At 36.7% G+C, this 16,673-nt stretch overlaps 1 protein-coding gene across 7 annotated transcripts in view; it reads left to right on the top strand.

Annotated features, from left to right (window-relative positions):
* ABCB5 (ATP binding cassette subfamily B member 5) overlaps nt 1–16,673 on the top strand; it is a 133,917-nt gene that overhangs the window by 24,761 nt on the left and 92,483 nt on the right. For all 7 annotated transcript variants that reach the window (XM_070787571.1, XM_070787573.1, XM_070787574.1 and 4 more), the window contains 5 exons: nt 220–333; nt 649–759; nt 3,562–3,687; nt 5,426–5,629; nt 15,412–15,582. In XM_070787571.1, coding sequence (XP_070643672.1) covers nt 220–333; nt 649–759; nt 3,562–3,687; nt 5,426–5,629; nt 15,412–15,582 — 726 coding nt within the window. The remainder of the gene's footprint in view (nt 1–219; nt 334–648; nt 760–3,561; nt 3,688–5,425; nt 5,630–15,411; nt 15,583–16,673) is intronic.

The following is a 16,673-nucleotide window of genomic DNA, read 5'->3' on the forward strand; positions in this document are numbered from 1 at the left end:
ATAACAAGATGATTATGGGACAATTAGAAATTGTTCAACATTAAGAAAAGGCCAACTGCATTTGGATTAACTAATATTTCCTTTCTGTTTGACAACATCTTCCGATCTTTCCTATCTAATTTCTCTAAAATCCCTCTGAATCTCAACCAAGTATACACTTCATTCTGTTGTCCCTCTTATATAACTGTGAAGGATAAATATTATTTTTTGTTTCTGTAGGTTTTTTTTAGTGTAATCCATAGTAGTTATTGTATTGGAGCAGCAGCCCCTAACTTTGAAACGTTCACTATAGCCAGAGGAGCCGCTTTTAATATTTTCCACATTATTGATAAGGTAAGACTCCCAATTGATTTGAAAGATAACTATCATTACTGCAAGAAGGAAACCAAAGTACAGGCACACTCATTTCACTAAAATGAAAAGATGGACAAAATCCATGTTGACCAATTGGCTATAGAAAAAGGAATTGTTTTAACTCTTCTATAAGGAGATTGTGTTTTATCAAAGGCTTCACATCCAACTCAATGCACTTCTAAAGCAGAAAGGAAAATATTGTAAAAGAAAACACATCTTTAAACTACTTTTAGAATATAGAGAGTGTCAGCTTAGTTTCTCTAAGATTTATACTGCCCTCTTTGTTTTTCCAAGAAACCCACTATAGATAACTTTTCAACAACAGGCTATAAACTGGAATGCATAGAAGGAACTGTGGAATTTAAAAATGTTTCTTTCAGTTATCCATCAAGACCATCTATCAAGGTAAGTAAAATTTAATTACGGAAATGTACAATTTTCTAATATTACTTTCCACTGGCTTGATCACTTCTTAGGAAATTGTTTAGAATTAGTCTGACCAAGATTTGGCTACTTTGTGTAGAGATTTGAGGGGAGAGATGGAGATAGAGACACATAAAGAGGAGAAGGAAAGAAGGAAGGAAAGATCACAAATGCACAAATAACTCTGGAAAAAACTACTTGCATTTTGCAGCCTCTTCTCTGTATTCAACTGACTAAAGTATTTTCACCTCCCTGGAATTCCTTCACTCTGAATTTGGGAGCACAGCAAAAATGTCTTGAATTGATGGTGCCACCTACTGGTGGTCCCTGGATATTTTCCCACTCAGCATAGACAGCTCCGTGAACTTTTTGAAGTTTCTAATCTGGGGGAATTGTGTATATGTTGTGTCTTTCCCCTTTCCCTTCCCTAAAGCCTTTACTACACCAGCTTTTGTGCCTCAGTTTCTGTCTCTTACTTTTACACAAGCACACACTCACACACACACACACACACCACTCAGCAAAAGTGCATCCTTCTCCTTTTATCATTCAGTCTTGGGCAATTTCTAGCAAAAATATGTGTGTCTGTTCTATTGTTTTCATCCTTTCATCTTATTAATGTATTTATCTTAAAAAAGGAGTTACTGTTAAAGATTTCAAGGAATAATTCCTACTAAAATACCTGTTTTATAGAAAAAGGATGATTTTAAGTGAAATAGGTAAAATTACTAATGCCATCAACCTTTACTATCTTTTAAAGTGTCCAAATATCCCCTGCATAATTTGCATCGAAAAAAATATTTACCTACTCCTACTACCTTATTTTTTTCTAGGTCTTTGATTGAAATTATTTTTTTCAAAGATCGCTATTTTTAAAAAAATTTGTTACTCAATTACCATTATTGGAATAGTGTTGTCTTCCATCATTTTTCTTAATATAAATAGAGCATTTTAATTCCATTTTGCAACTACATTTGGGTTGGCTTCCTGGAGACTTAAGCAGCAGTTTTGCCGGTACATTGCTTGGTAAAGAGCTCTCTGGGTTTTAAACAACTATTTTTTAAATGAACCTTTGAAACATAGCTTTTTTTGTTAAATGTTGGTGGGAATGCAAACTAGTACAGCCACTATGGAGAACAGTGTGGAGATTCCTTAAAAAACTGGAAATAGAACTGCCTTATGATCCAGCAATCCCACTGCTAGGCATACACACTGAGGAAACCAGAAGGGAAAGAGACACATGTACCCCAATGTTCATCGCAGCACTGTTTATAATAGCCAAGACATGGAAACAACCTAGATGTCCATCAGCAGATGAATGGATAAGAAAGCTGTGGTATATATACACAATGGAGTATTACTCAGCCATTAAAAAGAATACATTTGAATCAATTCTAATGAGGTGGATGAAACTGGAGCCTATTATACAGAGTGAAGTAAGCCAGAAGGAAAAACATAAATACAGTATACTAACGCATATATATGGAATTTAGAAAGATGGTAACAATAACCCTGTGTACGAGACAGCAAAAGAGACACTGATGTATAGAACAGTCTTATGGACTCTGTGGGAGAGGGAGAGGGTAGGAAGATTTGGGAGAATGACATTGAAACATTTAAAATATCATGTAAGAAACGAGTTGCCAGTCCAGGTTCGATGCACGATACTGGATGCTTGGGGCTAGTGCACTGGGATGACCCAGAGGGATGGTATGGGGAGGGAGGAGGGAGGAGGGTTCAGGATGGGGAACACATGTATACCTGTGGCGGATTCATTTTGATATTTGGCAAAACTAATACAATTATGTAAAGTTTAAAAATAAAATGAAATTTTAAAAAAATGAATAATAATTTCCCCCGGAAAAAAGATCTACCCACTTTAAATAAACAAAACACAAATTCTTCGAAAGAAAGAACAGAAGTGAATTCTAGAGTAAAATTGCAGATGGGAGAGGAGGTACTCCCACTGGGTTCCCTTATTTCTCATCTCTTTTAGAGAATTTTTCTCTGCTTGGCCCTTTGAAGGTTTTACCTTTGGTCTGTTTAAAGATTCTCTTTCATTACAAATGTGGAGATCAAAGTGAAAGAATTCAAGAGAATATGTAAGGGTGAGAGTTTCTCAACAGGATTACTGTTGTCATTTTGAGAGGGTAGTTTTTTGGAGTTTCTCTCATAATGCAGGTTCCAGGACGCTAACTGCTGGTAGCAACCCCCAGGTATTGAGAAAAGTATAAAAGTACTTACTCCCCCTAAGTTAAATTGTTCCTTTGAGATCTACCACTAGAAAAGGAGGATGTCTAGTGGTGAAATCCTATTCTTGGGAATCCCTAAGAAGTCTGCCAGTTTTACTTTAGAATATATTTTGCAACAGTGTTAAATATATTCTAAGAAAGAACTTCCTTAAAGGGCTCACAGAGATATCTGGCAAGGTTTCATTCCTGTTTCTGCAGGTTAGAAGATATAACTTTCTCTAACTTGGTAGTCATGAAATTCACATGAAGTATTTTGACTGAAAAGTTGAAAAGTTTGCTGTGGCTCATTAATAGTATATGAGTACTCAACTTAGATCTTTTTATATAGAGAGATTATTAGTTTTTTACTGTTACTTTCCAAAATTGTGTAGATAATTATACACATACATGAAACAAACATAGCAAGATCTAAATTTGTTGTTAAGTGCCAAAATTTTTCTGTTTGTAATTATATATTAAATTTCTGAAGATAGGAAAATCATATTCTTACTTATCCTACTTTTATGAATTTCCCTCCCATACGTTTCAATAGATTTTGAAAGGTCTGAATCTCAAAATTAAGTCTGGAGAGACAGTAGCCTTGGTCGGCCCCAACGGCAGTGGGAAGAGTACAGCAGTCCAGCTTCTGCAGAGGTTATATGATCCTGATGACGGCTTTGTAAGTGCACCTAGTAAGAACATGTAGAGACCACACAACGAGATGTGGAAATGCCCACCTGTTACAGAGAACTTACAGCTATGTCAACTTTTAATTTTTAACAGTGGGGCTGGGAGAGAAGCCATATTGTTTTCTCTCTTGCATATTAATTCATTAAGCAAGTATTTACTGAGCACCTACCAAGAACCAGACATTGTTCTATATGTTGGGAATACACTGCTGAACAAAGCAAAAAAAAACCTCTCTGCCCTCATCAAGTTTACATTCTAATAAGCAGAGACAGACCATAAATAAAATCAGTAAATTATATAATATTAGAAGATAATAAATGCTGTAAAGAAAAATAACTAGTAATTTGTAATACCCAGAACTTAACAAGAATTTAAGTCTCTCAAAACATCCCAATAGAATAACATCGGTAGAAAATATGCACTCTCATTTTTTTGCATCATCCATATGATGCACTTAATTTTTTAACCTGTAAATAGCATAGAAAACAAGACTATGATAGTCACAGAAGCATAATTTGTAATGCTTCTATTCAATTTTTCAGCTGTTACTTTTAAAAGAAAATATACTCTTCTGAAACATAAATTTGACATCTTAAGTCTTTATGTGGAGTATACTGCTGCTGCTGCTAAGTCACTTCAGTCATGTTCAACTCTGTGCGACCCCATAGACGGCAGCCCACCAGGCTCCCCTGTCCCTGGGATTCTCCAGGCAAGAACACTGGAGTGGGTTGCCATTTCCTTCTCCAATGCATGAAAGTGAAAAGTGAAAGTGAAGTCGCTCAGTCATGTCCAACTCTTCGTGACCCCATGGACTGCAGCCTACCAGGCTCCTCCGTCCACGGGATTTTCCAGACAAGCGTACTGGAGTGGGGTGCCATTAGACCTACATATTCATGCTAATATTGAATAAATTATTGGCTAAGTATCCCATATATAAAGCAGTTGCATGGATTACCCATGCCCTGACAGAATACCAGTTGGTGTGAAATACCAGAGTTACAATTATCATACCTTGGCTTCTGTCATTGAAATATGTTGGGATAATGGATAATGGCATTATCTATGGAGACTACAATGTTCATTTAAGATTATTTATAGCAGGGAGTAAAATGCACTTTTATCTTTTGCAGAGGATTATGGTGTTGAAGGGAAGGAAAGAATTGCCTAGAAAACAATGCAGAAGTCACATAAGTCTTAAAATAACAAAACTGAAGTTTTTTACATGTGTCTACATAATAACATTTGTGACTCCTAGAGTATATAGCCTCATAATACCTAATTTGTGGATCATGCTAGGGCCTGTAGATCATGTTAGCCATAGTGTTAGGGCTTCCCTGGTGGCTCAGACAGTAAAGAATCTGCCTGTAATGCAAGAGACCCTGGTTCAATCCTTGGATCGGGAAGATCTCCTGGAGAAGGGAATGACTCCAGTATTCTTGCCTGGAAAATTCCATGGATAGAGGAGCCTTGCAGGTTATAGTCTATGGGGTAAAGATATTCATATAGTTTGACCAAATTTTAAGTCAATTTTTTTAGGTTTTATTAGTTCCCAACTACCAGAAAGAATCTATTGGCAATTGTACTTGCTATACATATTTTATCAAAAGATAGTCAGTCTTTGTTTCCTGAAACAACCTGCTTCTCAGCTTATGTTTTGGAGTAGTAAAAACAGTTTTAACGCAATGCCGTGAAAGGCATCACAATGATTCATTCCTTTGGATTTGTAGATCACGGTGGATGGTAATGACATTAGAACTTTAAATGTGCGACATTATCGAGAACATTTTGGAGTGGTCAGCCAAGAGCCTGTTTTGTTTGGAACCACCATTAATAACAATATTAGATATGGACAAGATGGTGTGACTAATGAAGACATTGAGAAAGCAGCAAAGGAAGCAAATGCTTATGATTTTATAATGGAATTTCCCAAGGTAAGTACACTATGTACCCTATATTCTTAGCTTAAACCTAAAGCACTGAAATATTCCAAAATAAGTTAAATAATGATAACATCTACAGAGTAAGGTAAGTGTGATTAATTCTTGCATTGTCCTAGATGAAACAACTATAAATGAGAGCATGATAACAACCCAAAGAATACATCGTTGAAGGTCAATTTTTTTAATCTGTTTTGTTCTTACTAGTTCTCAGTGCTAATGGAAAAGAAAAATAAAGGATATGTTAAAATATAACAAAGAAATATGAAACAAAATCATCAGTCCACCCTGAGAAATGTGTATCTGCAAAATGGTGATTTGCAAGTCCATCTTGTGGCTAAGAGTGGGAATGTCACAGGCAATGTTCAGATTGGTTCTGTGTTAAGGCAAAGGAAAAAATTTTGTTTTTGTAGTATATGAAACTACTATTGGATAAGAAATGTGAAATTATAGTTGGAAAGAGATACAGTAAACTATAATTTGGGATATTAGGACATATGAGATCCTAATGGATATTTAAAATTGACCGAGAGCTATAAAAACATTTATATTTCTTAAAGTATTTGTTCATTAGTAGCATTTCATTTTCATTTTTTCGTTTAATTTTCAATTTCACCCCAGTATCACCTGAAATTATTATGGGGAGCACCTTGTGGAATAAGAAAGGATGATATGTGAAATTAAAACACAAATAAAATTCTAACATCCCAGAAGGCAATAACAAAAAAGTTATTTTAATGAATATATTTTACAAACCACATTCCATAGATCATAATAATTTTGTTCTTTTGTTTTTTTCATAAAATTTTTGTTATGCTATTTATTACCTCCTTTCCCCATTATTTAGGGTCATACTTAGGACAGAAAAGTTATTCTTTGAGGTCATTCTTTGCCTTGTGGTTTGGGAAAACACAAACTTCCTTTCTTTGACCTTCATTCAACGCTTTCACTGACTTCTTTTCTTCAAAAAAAAAAAAAAAGATCTTCAGTTTTCCCCTTGGAATTAAGGAGTTTTCTGGTGCCTCTTAAGTCATTTTTTGAACTATGGTGTTGGAAAAGACTCTTGAGAGTCCCTTGGACTGCAAGGAGATCCAACCAGTCAATCCTAAAGGAACTGAGTCCTGAATATTCATTGGAAGGACTGATACTGAAGCTGAAACTTCATTGGAAAATACCCTGATGCTAGGAAAGATTGAAAGTGGGAGGAGCAGGGAATGACAGAGGATGAGATGGTTGATTGGCATCACCTAATTGATGGACATGAGTTTGAGTAAGCTCTGGGAGTTGGTGATGGACAAGGAAGACTGGCGTGCTGCAGTTCATGGGGTTGCAAAGAGTCAGACACAACTGAGAGACAAAACTGAACTGAACTGAAGTCATTCCCTGTAAGTTATGACTTATTTTTACTAAAAGACCAATATTTACACAAAGGTGTTTCTTGATATAAATCTAATAGTAAATTCTAAAGATATAATCCAAAGAACAAATTAAAATTGCTGGTTTATTATGATAGAAGCTAAATTCCACAGCCATGATGGTTAAACTGGGACATAAGAATAAACATAATAATAAATAAAAGTTACAGAAGTGGTTTCATATAGGTGAAAATTTAGGGAAAGCTATACTCAAAAATAAATACCATTTCTGGGCTTTCTATCTTGTTCCATTGGTCTATATTTCTGTTTTGTGCCAGGACCATACTGTCTTGATGACTGTAGCTTTATAGTATAATCTGAAATCAGGAAAGTTGACTCCTCCAGCTCCATTCTTCTTTCTCAAGACTGCTTTGGCTATTTGGGGTCTTTTGTGTTTCCATATGAATTATGAAATTTTTTGTTCGAGTTCTGTGAAAAATGCCATTGGTAATTTGATAGGGATCACATTGAATCTGTAGATTGCATTTGGTAGTGTAGTCATTTTCACAATATTGATTCTTCCTAGCCAGGAACATGGAATATCTCTCCATCTGTTTATGTCGTCTTTGATTTGTTTCATCAGTGACTTATAATTTTCTGGGTACAGTTGTTTTGTCTCCTTAGGGAAGTTTATTCCTAGATATTTAATTCTTTTTGTTGCAATGGTGAATGGGATTGATTCCTTAATTGCTCTTTCTGATTTTTCATTGTTAGTATATAGAAATGCAAGTGATTTCTGTGTATTGATGTTGTATCCTGCAACTTTGCTAAATTTACTGATTAACTCTAGTAATTTTCTGATACTGTCTTTAGGGAATCATGTCATCTGCAAACAGTGAGACCTTTACTTCTTTTCCAATCTGGATTCCATTTACTTCTTTTTCTTCTCTGATTGCTGAAGCTAGGATTTCCAGAACTATGTTGAATAATAGTGGCAAAACTGGACACCCTTGTCTTGTTCCTGATCTTAGGGGAATGCTTTCAGTTTTTCACCATTGAGACTGGACAGCTACATGTAAAAGAATGAAATTAGAACACTTCCTAACACCAAACACAAAGATAAACTTAAAATGGATTAAAGACCTAAATGTAAGTCCATAAACTATAAAACTCTTAAAGGAAAACATAAGCAGAACACTCGATGACATAAATCAAAGCAAGATCCTCTATAACCCACCTCCTAGAGTAATGGAAATAAAAACCAAAGTAAACAAGTGGGGCCTGATTAAACTTAAAAGCTTTTGTACAGCAAAGGAAACTATAAGCAAGGTGAAAAGACAACCCTCAGAATGGAAGAAAATAATAGCAAATGAAACAACTGACAAAGGATTAATTTCCAAAATATACAAGCAACTCATACAACTCAATGCCAGAAAAACAAACAACCCAATCAAAAAGTAGAAAAAGACCTAAGCAGACATTTCTCCAAAGAAGACATACAGATGGCTAACAAACACATGAAAAGATGGTCAACATCGCTCATTATTAGAAATGCAAATCAAAAACACAATGAGACATCACCTCACACCAGTCAGAATGGCCATCATCAAAAAGTCTACAAACAAAAAATGCTGGAGAAGATGTGGAGAAAAGGGAATGCTCTTGCACTTTTGGTGGGAATGTAAATTGATACAGCCACTATGGAAGACATTATGGAGATTCCTCAAAAAACTAGGAATAAAACCACCATATGACCCAGCAATCCCACTCCTAGGTGTATACCCTGAGGAAACCAAAATTGAAAAAGACACATGTATCCCATTGTTCATTGCAGCACTATTTACAATAGCTAGAACATGGAAGCCACCTAGATGTCTATGAACAGATGAATGGATAAAGAAGTTGTGGTCCATATATACAATGGAATATTCAGTTCACTTCAGTCGTTCAGTCATGTCCAACTCTCTGCGACCCCATGAATTGCAGCACGCCAGGCCTCCCTGTCCAAAACCAACTCCGGGAGTTCACTCAAACTCACGTCCATCGAGTCGGTGATGCCATCCAGCCATCTCATCCTCTGTCATCCCCTTCTCCTCCTGCCCCCAATCCCTCCCAGCATCAGGGTCTTTTCCAATGAGTCAACTCTTCACATGAGGTGGCCAAAGTATTGGAGTTTCAGCTTCAGCATCATTCCTTCCAAAGAACACCCAGGACTGATCTCCTTTAGAATGGACTCCTTTAGTTGGATCTCCTTGCAGTCCGAAGGACTCTCAACAGTCTTCTCCAACACCACAGTTCAAAAGCATCAATTCTTCAGTGCTCAGCTTTCTTAACAGTCCAACTCTCACATCCATACATGACTACTGGAAAAACCATAGCCTTGACTAGATGGACCTTTGTTGGCAAAGTAATGTCTCTGCTTTTGAATATGCCATCTAGGTTGGTCATAACTTTCCTTCCAAGAAATAAGTGTCTTTTAATTTCCTGGCTGCAATCACCATCTGCAGTGATTGGAATATTACTCAGCCACAAAGAGCAATGCATTTGAGTCAGTTCTGATGAGGTGGATGAACCTAGAACCTATTATTCAGAATGAAGTGAGTCAGAAAGAGAAAGATAAATACCATATTCCAACACATATATACAGAATCTAAAAAAATGGTATTGAAGAATTTATTTACAGGGCAGCAATGGAGAAACAGACATAGAGAATAGACTTATGGACATGGGGAGAGGGGAGAAGAGGGTGAGATATAAGGAAAGAGTAACATGGAAACTTACATTACCATATGCAAAATAGATAGCCAATGGGAATTTGTTATATGGCTCAGGAAACTCAAACAGGGGCTCTGTATCAACCTAGAGGGGGTGGGATGGGGAGGGACATGGGAGGGAGGTTCAAAAGGGAGGGGATATATGTATACCTATGGCTGATTCATGCTGAAGTTTGACAGAAAGCAACAAAACTCTGTAAAGCAATTATCCTTCAATAAAAAAATAAATTAAAAAGAAAAATAAATAAATAAATACCATTAATCCTTCTATGATGTGCTTAGTCACTCAGTCATGCCCAACTCTTTGCAACCCATGGAGTGTAAGCCCACCAGGCTCCTCTGTCCATGGGGATTCTCCAGGCAATAATACTGGAATGGGTTGCTATGCCCTCCTCCAGGGGATCTTCCCAACCCAGGGATTAAGCCCAGGTCTCCTGCATTACAGGCAGATTCTTTACCATCTGAGCCACCAGGGAAGCCAACTATGATACACACATATTTTTTAATTAATATGTTAGAATTAACTGATACTTGCTAGCTTTTCCCCATGAACAGCTATAAAACGGACTAGAATATATGAGGCATAGGACAATTGTTTCCAAGCATTAGATAAGCGGTAGCACAAAACTATGATTCCTGAGAGAAAGGAAACTTTTGAAGAAAGTCCATGAATGTCCAGCATGCTTCCTGGGAACAAATTATGACCCCATCACATCTCTGTAAAATGGAATTTAAAGAGAACATGTCAGTCCCACTGAGGATAGAATTTCAGGGCAGCTTAAGAAATTGAAGAGCCAAAATAAAAGAGCTGTGGACATGAGGTGGGGGAGGGGAGCAGATGACCATGTAAGCATCCTTTAGGAATCCTTCTCGGATATAAGATTACCCCTGGCTTACAGGAGAGCAGCTGCTACAAAGCTATAGTAGAGCAGAGATACTCAAAGTCAGGCAGTGTGGTGGAGCTGTTGAAAACACAACCCAGCCAGAGTAGAGAGGTCAGTCACATTAACACCTCTTTATACCTCAGGCATATAGCTGAGACACCAAAAAAAAAAAAAAATCACACCTTAGAAGTAAAGACCACACCTTAGAATAAGGCTGACTCTAAATAATCTGCTCTAACAAATCCTAAAACCAAGTGATGACAAGACCCTAAAGGAGACAGAACTTGGATATTAGGTCCTGACAAGTTTTGAGGCTTTCTTTAAATGAGGAAGCTCCAGGTGATGGTGAAGGACAGGGAAGCCCGGCGCGCTGCAGTCCATGGGGTCGCAAAGAGTGAGTGACTGAACAACAACAGATTCACCACAACAAAGCATAAAACCAGGATGATCAGTTAATATTTGAATTGCCTAGGAGAGTTAAAGGGCTTCCCGGGTAGTGCTAGTGGTAAAGAACCCACCTACCAGTGCAGGAGACGTAAGAGACGCAAGCTCGATCCCTGGGTTGAGAAGATCTCCTGGAAGAGGGCATGGCAACCCACTCCAGTATTCTTGCCTGAAGAATCACAAGGACAGAGGATCCTGGTGGGCTACAGTCCATATGGTTGCAAAGAGTTGCACATGACTGAGGCAACTTAGCAAACACACATGCATATGAGAGTAAAATCAACATTTTCCTCAGAAGAAAACAGAACTGAGTCTCTTCAGCATATTATGCATAGATTTCAATATATATTCTACAATATCTAAATGTGCCAAGAAACAGGGAACTATGATCCATAGGCAAATAAAAAAAAAAAAAACACCCATAATCTCAATACTTATTCACTTAAGCAAAATTTCAAGGGACTTCTGTGTCAGTCCAGTGGTTAAGACTTCCCCTTCCAGTGCAGGGGGTGCAAGTTCGATCCCTGGTCAGGAAGCTAAGATCCCACATGCCTCAGGGCCAAAAAACCAAAAACATTAATAAAAGAAGAAGAAAGAGCAATATTATAACAAATTCAATAAAGACTTTAAAAATGGTTCACATCAAAAAAATCTTTAGGGCTTCCCTGGTGGCTCCGTTGTAAAGAATCCACCTGCCAATGCAGGAGACCTGGGTTTAATCCCTGGTCTGTGAGGATCCCACATGACTTGAAGCAACTAAACCCATGCACCACAACTATTGAGTCTGTGCTATAGAACTACTGAGCCCTCCCGCCGGAAATACTGAAGCCCATGTGCCCTAAAGCCCATGCTCAGCAACAAGAGAAGCCACTGCTATGAAAAGCCTGCACACTGCAACTAAAGAAAAGCCCACACAGCAATGAAGACCCAGCACGGCCAAATAAATAAATAACACTTTTTTTTAATCTTTTTAAGTCTTTTTAAAAAGTTTCAAAAAAAATTTCAAAATGCATGAAGCAAAAACAATACATCTGAAAGGAAAAACAGGCAAATCCACAATTTTAGCTGAAGGCTTTAATACTTGATAGAACAAGTAGGCAAAAGATCTAAGGTTATAGACAACCTCAACAATACTATCTTCCAACTAGATATAACTGATATTTATAGACAGTTTCACCCAATAACAGCATAAAACATTTTTCTTAAGTGCATGTGGAATGTTCACTTAGATAATATTCTCGACATTGAAAGAAAAAATGTTTATAATTTCAAAGGAAACATACAAAGTATGTCCTTGGGCCATAATAGAATTAAAATGTAGACATCAACAACAGAAATATACCTGGAAAATTCAAAAATATTTGCAAATTAAAGAACCTACTTCTAAATAATATATGGTGCAAATAGGAAGTTTCAAGAAAAATTAAAAACTTTTGAAGTAAAAATGAAAATAAAAGGTATCTGTATTTGTGGAATACACTTGATCTTTCAACAACATGGGTTTGAATTGTACGTATTCACTTATACAGGAATTTTTTCCAAAAAATACATACTGTAGCACTACATGACTCCCAGCTGGTGGAATTCAAGGATGTGGACACAGAGGACGGATTGTAAAGTTATACTTGGATTTTTGACTGGATGGGGGTTGGTGTTCCTAGCACCTATGTTGTTCAAGGATCAACTGCTTTAAGAGAAAGTTACAGTATCAAGTGCTTACTTGAGAAAAGAAAAAGATCTAAAATCCATTAACTGAGTTTGCATCTTGAGAAACTAGAGTCAGAAGAGCAAATCAAATGCAAAGCAAGTAGAAGAGAAATAATATAGACTAGAGCAGAAAACAGTGAACTTAAAAACAGAAAACATTAGAAACAGTCACTGTGAAACTAAAAGCTGATTCCTTAAAAAGATCAGTAAAATCAGTAAAACTATAGCAAACCTGATGAAGAAACAAAAAAGAGAAGAGAAATTATGAATATTAGGGATCAAAGAAGGTACATCATTGTTAATCCCAAAGACATTAAAAGGTTGATATAGGAATACTACAAATAAAGATATGCCTATAATATTGACAACAGAGAAGAGGTTCTATTCCCTGAAAGACACAAACCACAAAAACTCACTCAAAAAGAAGTGGATAGGTAACCTTAATAAGACGTATAACTACAAAAAAAATAAACTGGTTCTCAGAATAGTAGCAACAACTACAAATGAAATTAAAAGTGGCATTCACAATAGCATTAAAAATATAAAATAGAATAAATATAATGAAAGATCTGTAAATCTTCTATGTGAAAACTATAGAATGCTGCTTAGAGAAATTAAAGAATACCTAAATATAATAAATAAGATGTATCTTATTCATTGATTTAGAGGTTGAATATTTTTAAAGATATGCATTCTCCCCAAACCAATCTATAAATTTAATGCTATCTCAATCAAAATCTCAGCTGTCTTTTTCATGTGCAGAAGTCAACAAGCTGATTAAAAAATTTATTTAGAAATCTAAAGAACCAATAATAGTCAAAACAATTGTGGAAAAAGAACAACAGAACTGGAAGACCTACAATAGTTAATTTTAAGACAGCAATTAAGACAGTGATAATTACCTAACAGCGAGTTTCCCAGGTGGCTGATGGAAATGCAAGACGCATAGGAGATGCGGGTTCGAACTCTGGGTTGGAAAGACCCCTGGAGTAGAAAATGACAACCCACTCCAGTATTCTTGCCTGGAAATTTCCAAGGACAGAAGAGCCTGGCAGGGTACAGTTCATGGGGTCGCCAAGGGTAAGACACAACTGAGCATACACAGGCATTGACATAGCAATGGACGTGTAAGTCAGTGGAACACAACAGAGTCTACAAATAGACCCACATATATCTAGTGAATTGACTTTTGACAAAGCCAATGTAATTCAGGGGGAGAGAAGAAAGTCTTTTCAACAAATGGTGCTGGAAAAATTGGATATCCATGTGTTAAAAAGAAAGAAACGTGGCCCTTACCTCATACTTTATACACATAATTTACCATGAATCCCAGACCAAATGAAACTTAAGCCATCAAACTTCAAAAATAAGTGCACACTCTGTGATTCTATTTATGTGAAATTGTAGAACTAGCAAAATTAATTTGTAGTGATAAATATCAAATCAGTGGTACCTGAGGCAAGGTGTGGGTTTTGACTGGAAAGGGTCATTTGGAACCTTTCTAGGATGAAGGAAATTTTCTGTTTTTATTTGGGTGGTAATAACATGGATACATGCATTTTTCAAAACTCATACAACTATTCTTTTAAAACAGGTGCATTTTATCATGAAAAATTATTCATCAATAAGGTGTGTGTGTGTGTATATATATACTTTTTTTTTTAATGTGGGGCTTCCCAGATGGTGCTAGTGGTAAAGAACCTCCCTGCCAATGCAGGTTATCCCTAGGTCAGGAAGATCCCCTGGAGAAGGACATTACAACCCACTCCAGTATTCTTGCCTGGAGAATCCCATGTACAGAGAAGCCTGGCAGGCTATTGCCCATAGGGTCGCAAAAAGTCAGACATGAATGAAGCGACTTAGCATGCACATTTTTAAAGTAAAGGTCAAACTCTAGAAGTTAAAAGTTTAGAAATAGTATTTGAAAGTAAGTCCTTGAAGAAATGAAGTTTGTATCAGGGAGTTAGCACAATAGAGTATTACTAATTATGCTTCATTAGTTCTAGAAATTACCTCCAACTTCAAATATCTAACAGTATATACTTTCTTAAAGATATATGTATCAAAAAAGAGTAAAAGAAGGCCCAAAAAGTCTCCCAAGATTGAAAAAACGTTTTGAGGAAGAAGTTTGTTTTTGCAGTAATCTTTTTCATACTATTTTTCAGAATATAAAGGAAATTATGGGTAATACATTAAATTACTAATAAATAATTTAAATAATAAATTATTTGTACTACAGTGCACTACAGTGCATTATAAAAGTGTCTTTAAAACTTTGAAAATTGGTTAAAATTAATGTTAATCTTCCTTAAAATCCTAGATTATGCTAAATCATAGATCAAATACTATCCAGGCTGTAGCAGTGATTAATCTGGCATTAAAACACAACGATTTGGGGGAGAATGAATTCACACATGTATATGACTGAGTCCCTTTGCTTTTTGCCTGAAACTGTTAACAACATTGTTAATCAGCTATACCCCAATACAAAATAAAAAGTTCAATAAATAAATAAATGAGAAAAAAAATCCACAACTGTGACTGCCATTTCCTGTTCTAATCATCTGACCATGCTGCCTTCTGTTTCTGTTTTCTTTCCTAATTTTCATTAGAAATTTAATACCTTGGTAGGGGAAAAAGGAATTCAAATGAGTGGAGGACAGAAACAGAGAATTGCAATTGCTCGAGCTTTAGTTCGAAACCCGAAGATTCTGATCTTAGATGAGGCTACGTCTGCCTTAGATACAGAAAGCGAATCAGCAGTTCAAGCTGCACTGGTGAAGGTAAGTAAGCAGACTCATTATTTTAATATTCTTGGTTCAGCATAATTTTTAAATAGAAGGAAGTATGGCTCCATAGTGGATTATTTATTTATTTCAGAGCCCTCCTTCAGTTATGAATGCAGAGTGTTCATCCTTGTAAAAACTTCTATAATGTTTATAGGAAGTGAATTGGAGAAGAAAAGAAGATGCTATGCTTGGTGTTAACAATATATATGAGGCTCATAACCAAGCAATCATCCCATATATACAGGTCTACATCCCATTCCAACAGGTCTGCACTTTCCACCTCCCCAAGGTAGCTCCATACCCCTACCACAATTATAATCACATCCACCCTTTGTCTCTTCCACATACAGCTATGGGGTTCTCTTCTCTGACCACTTTTTCCTCTCTAGGGTAATCCCAGAGTACTCATTTTAATTTCACTTCAAGTGGAGAAACATACCGTGTGGTTTGCCTTGACCTTGAACCATCCTCCTTCAACAGCCCTAAGGCCCTCATGCTGCCTTCCTACTCACTGTGTGGATGCGTGCTAAGTCGCTTCAGTCACGTCCAACTCTTTGAAACCCTATGGACTATAGCCTGCCAGATTCCTCTGTCCGTGGGATTCTCCAGGCAAGAATACTGGAGTGAGTTGTCATGCCCTCCTCCAGGGGACCTTCCCAACCCAGGGATTGAACCCACATCTCCCGCAGCTCATGCATTGCTGGTGGATTCTTTACTGCTGAGTCAACAGGGAAGCACCCTACTCACTACAAGCTGCTGAATATGCTTCGTGGCCACAGTGCAGAATTGGCCTTACACCAAAATGCACTGCATCTGGGAAGGTAGTTAGTGGTGGTAATGTGAAAAACCATAGAATACTTTTTCCAATAACCAAACCCTCTTTGATATCATGGCTTTCAAACCCTTTAGAAGGCTTAATAGCACTTTTTACTTTGTGCTTCTCTAAAAATTGGTTGTGTTTTTCTACGAAAATCACAGACTTTTTCTTTTTAAATACTGATTTAGCATGACTAGAAATAGATACTGGCAACCAGAGTCCCAACTGATTATTGAAAAATCTATTACTTACTATTCAGTTCAGTTCA

Source organism: Bos indicus, chromosome 4 (assembly GCF_029378745.1).
Source record: "Bos indicus isolate NIAB-ARS_2022 breed Sahiwal x Tharparkar chromosome 4, NIAB-ARS_B.indTharparkar_mat_pri_1.0, whole genome shotgun sequence".
In the NCBI taxonomy this organism is placed as follows: domain Eukaryota; kingdom Metazoa; phylum Chordata; class Mammalia; order Artiodactyla; family Bovidae; genus Bos; species Bos indicus.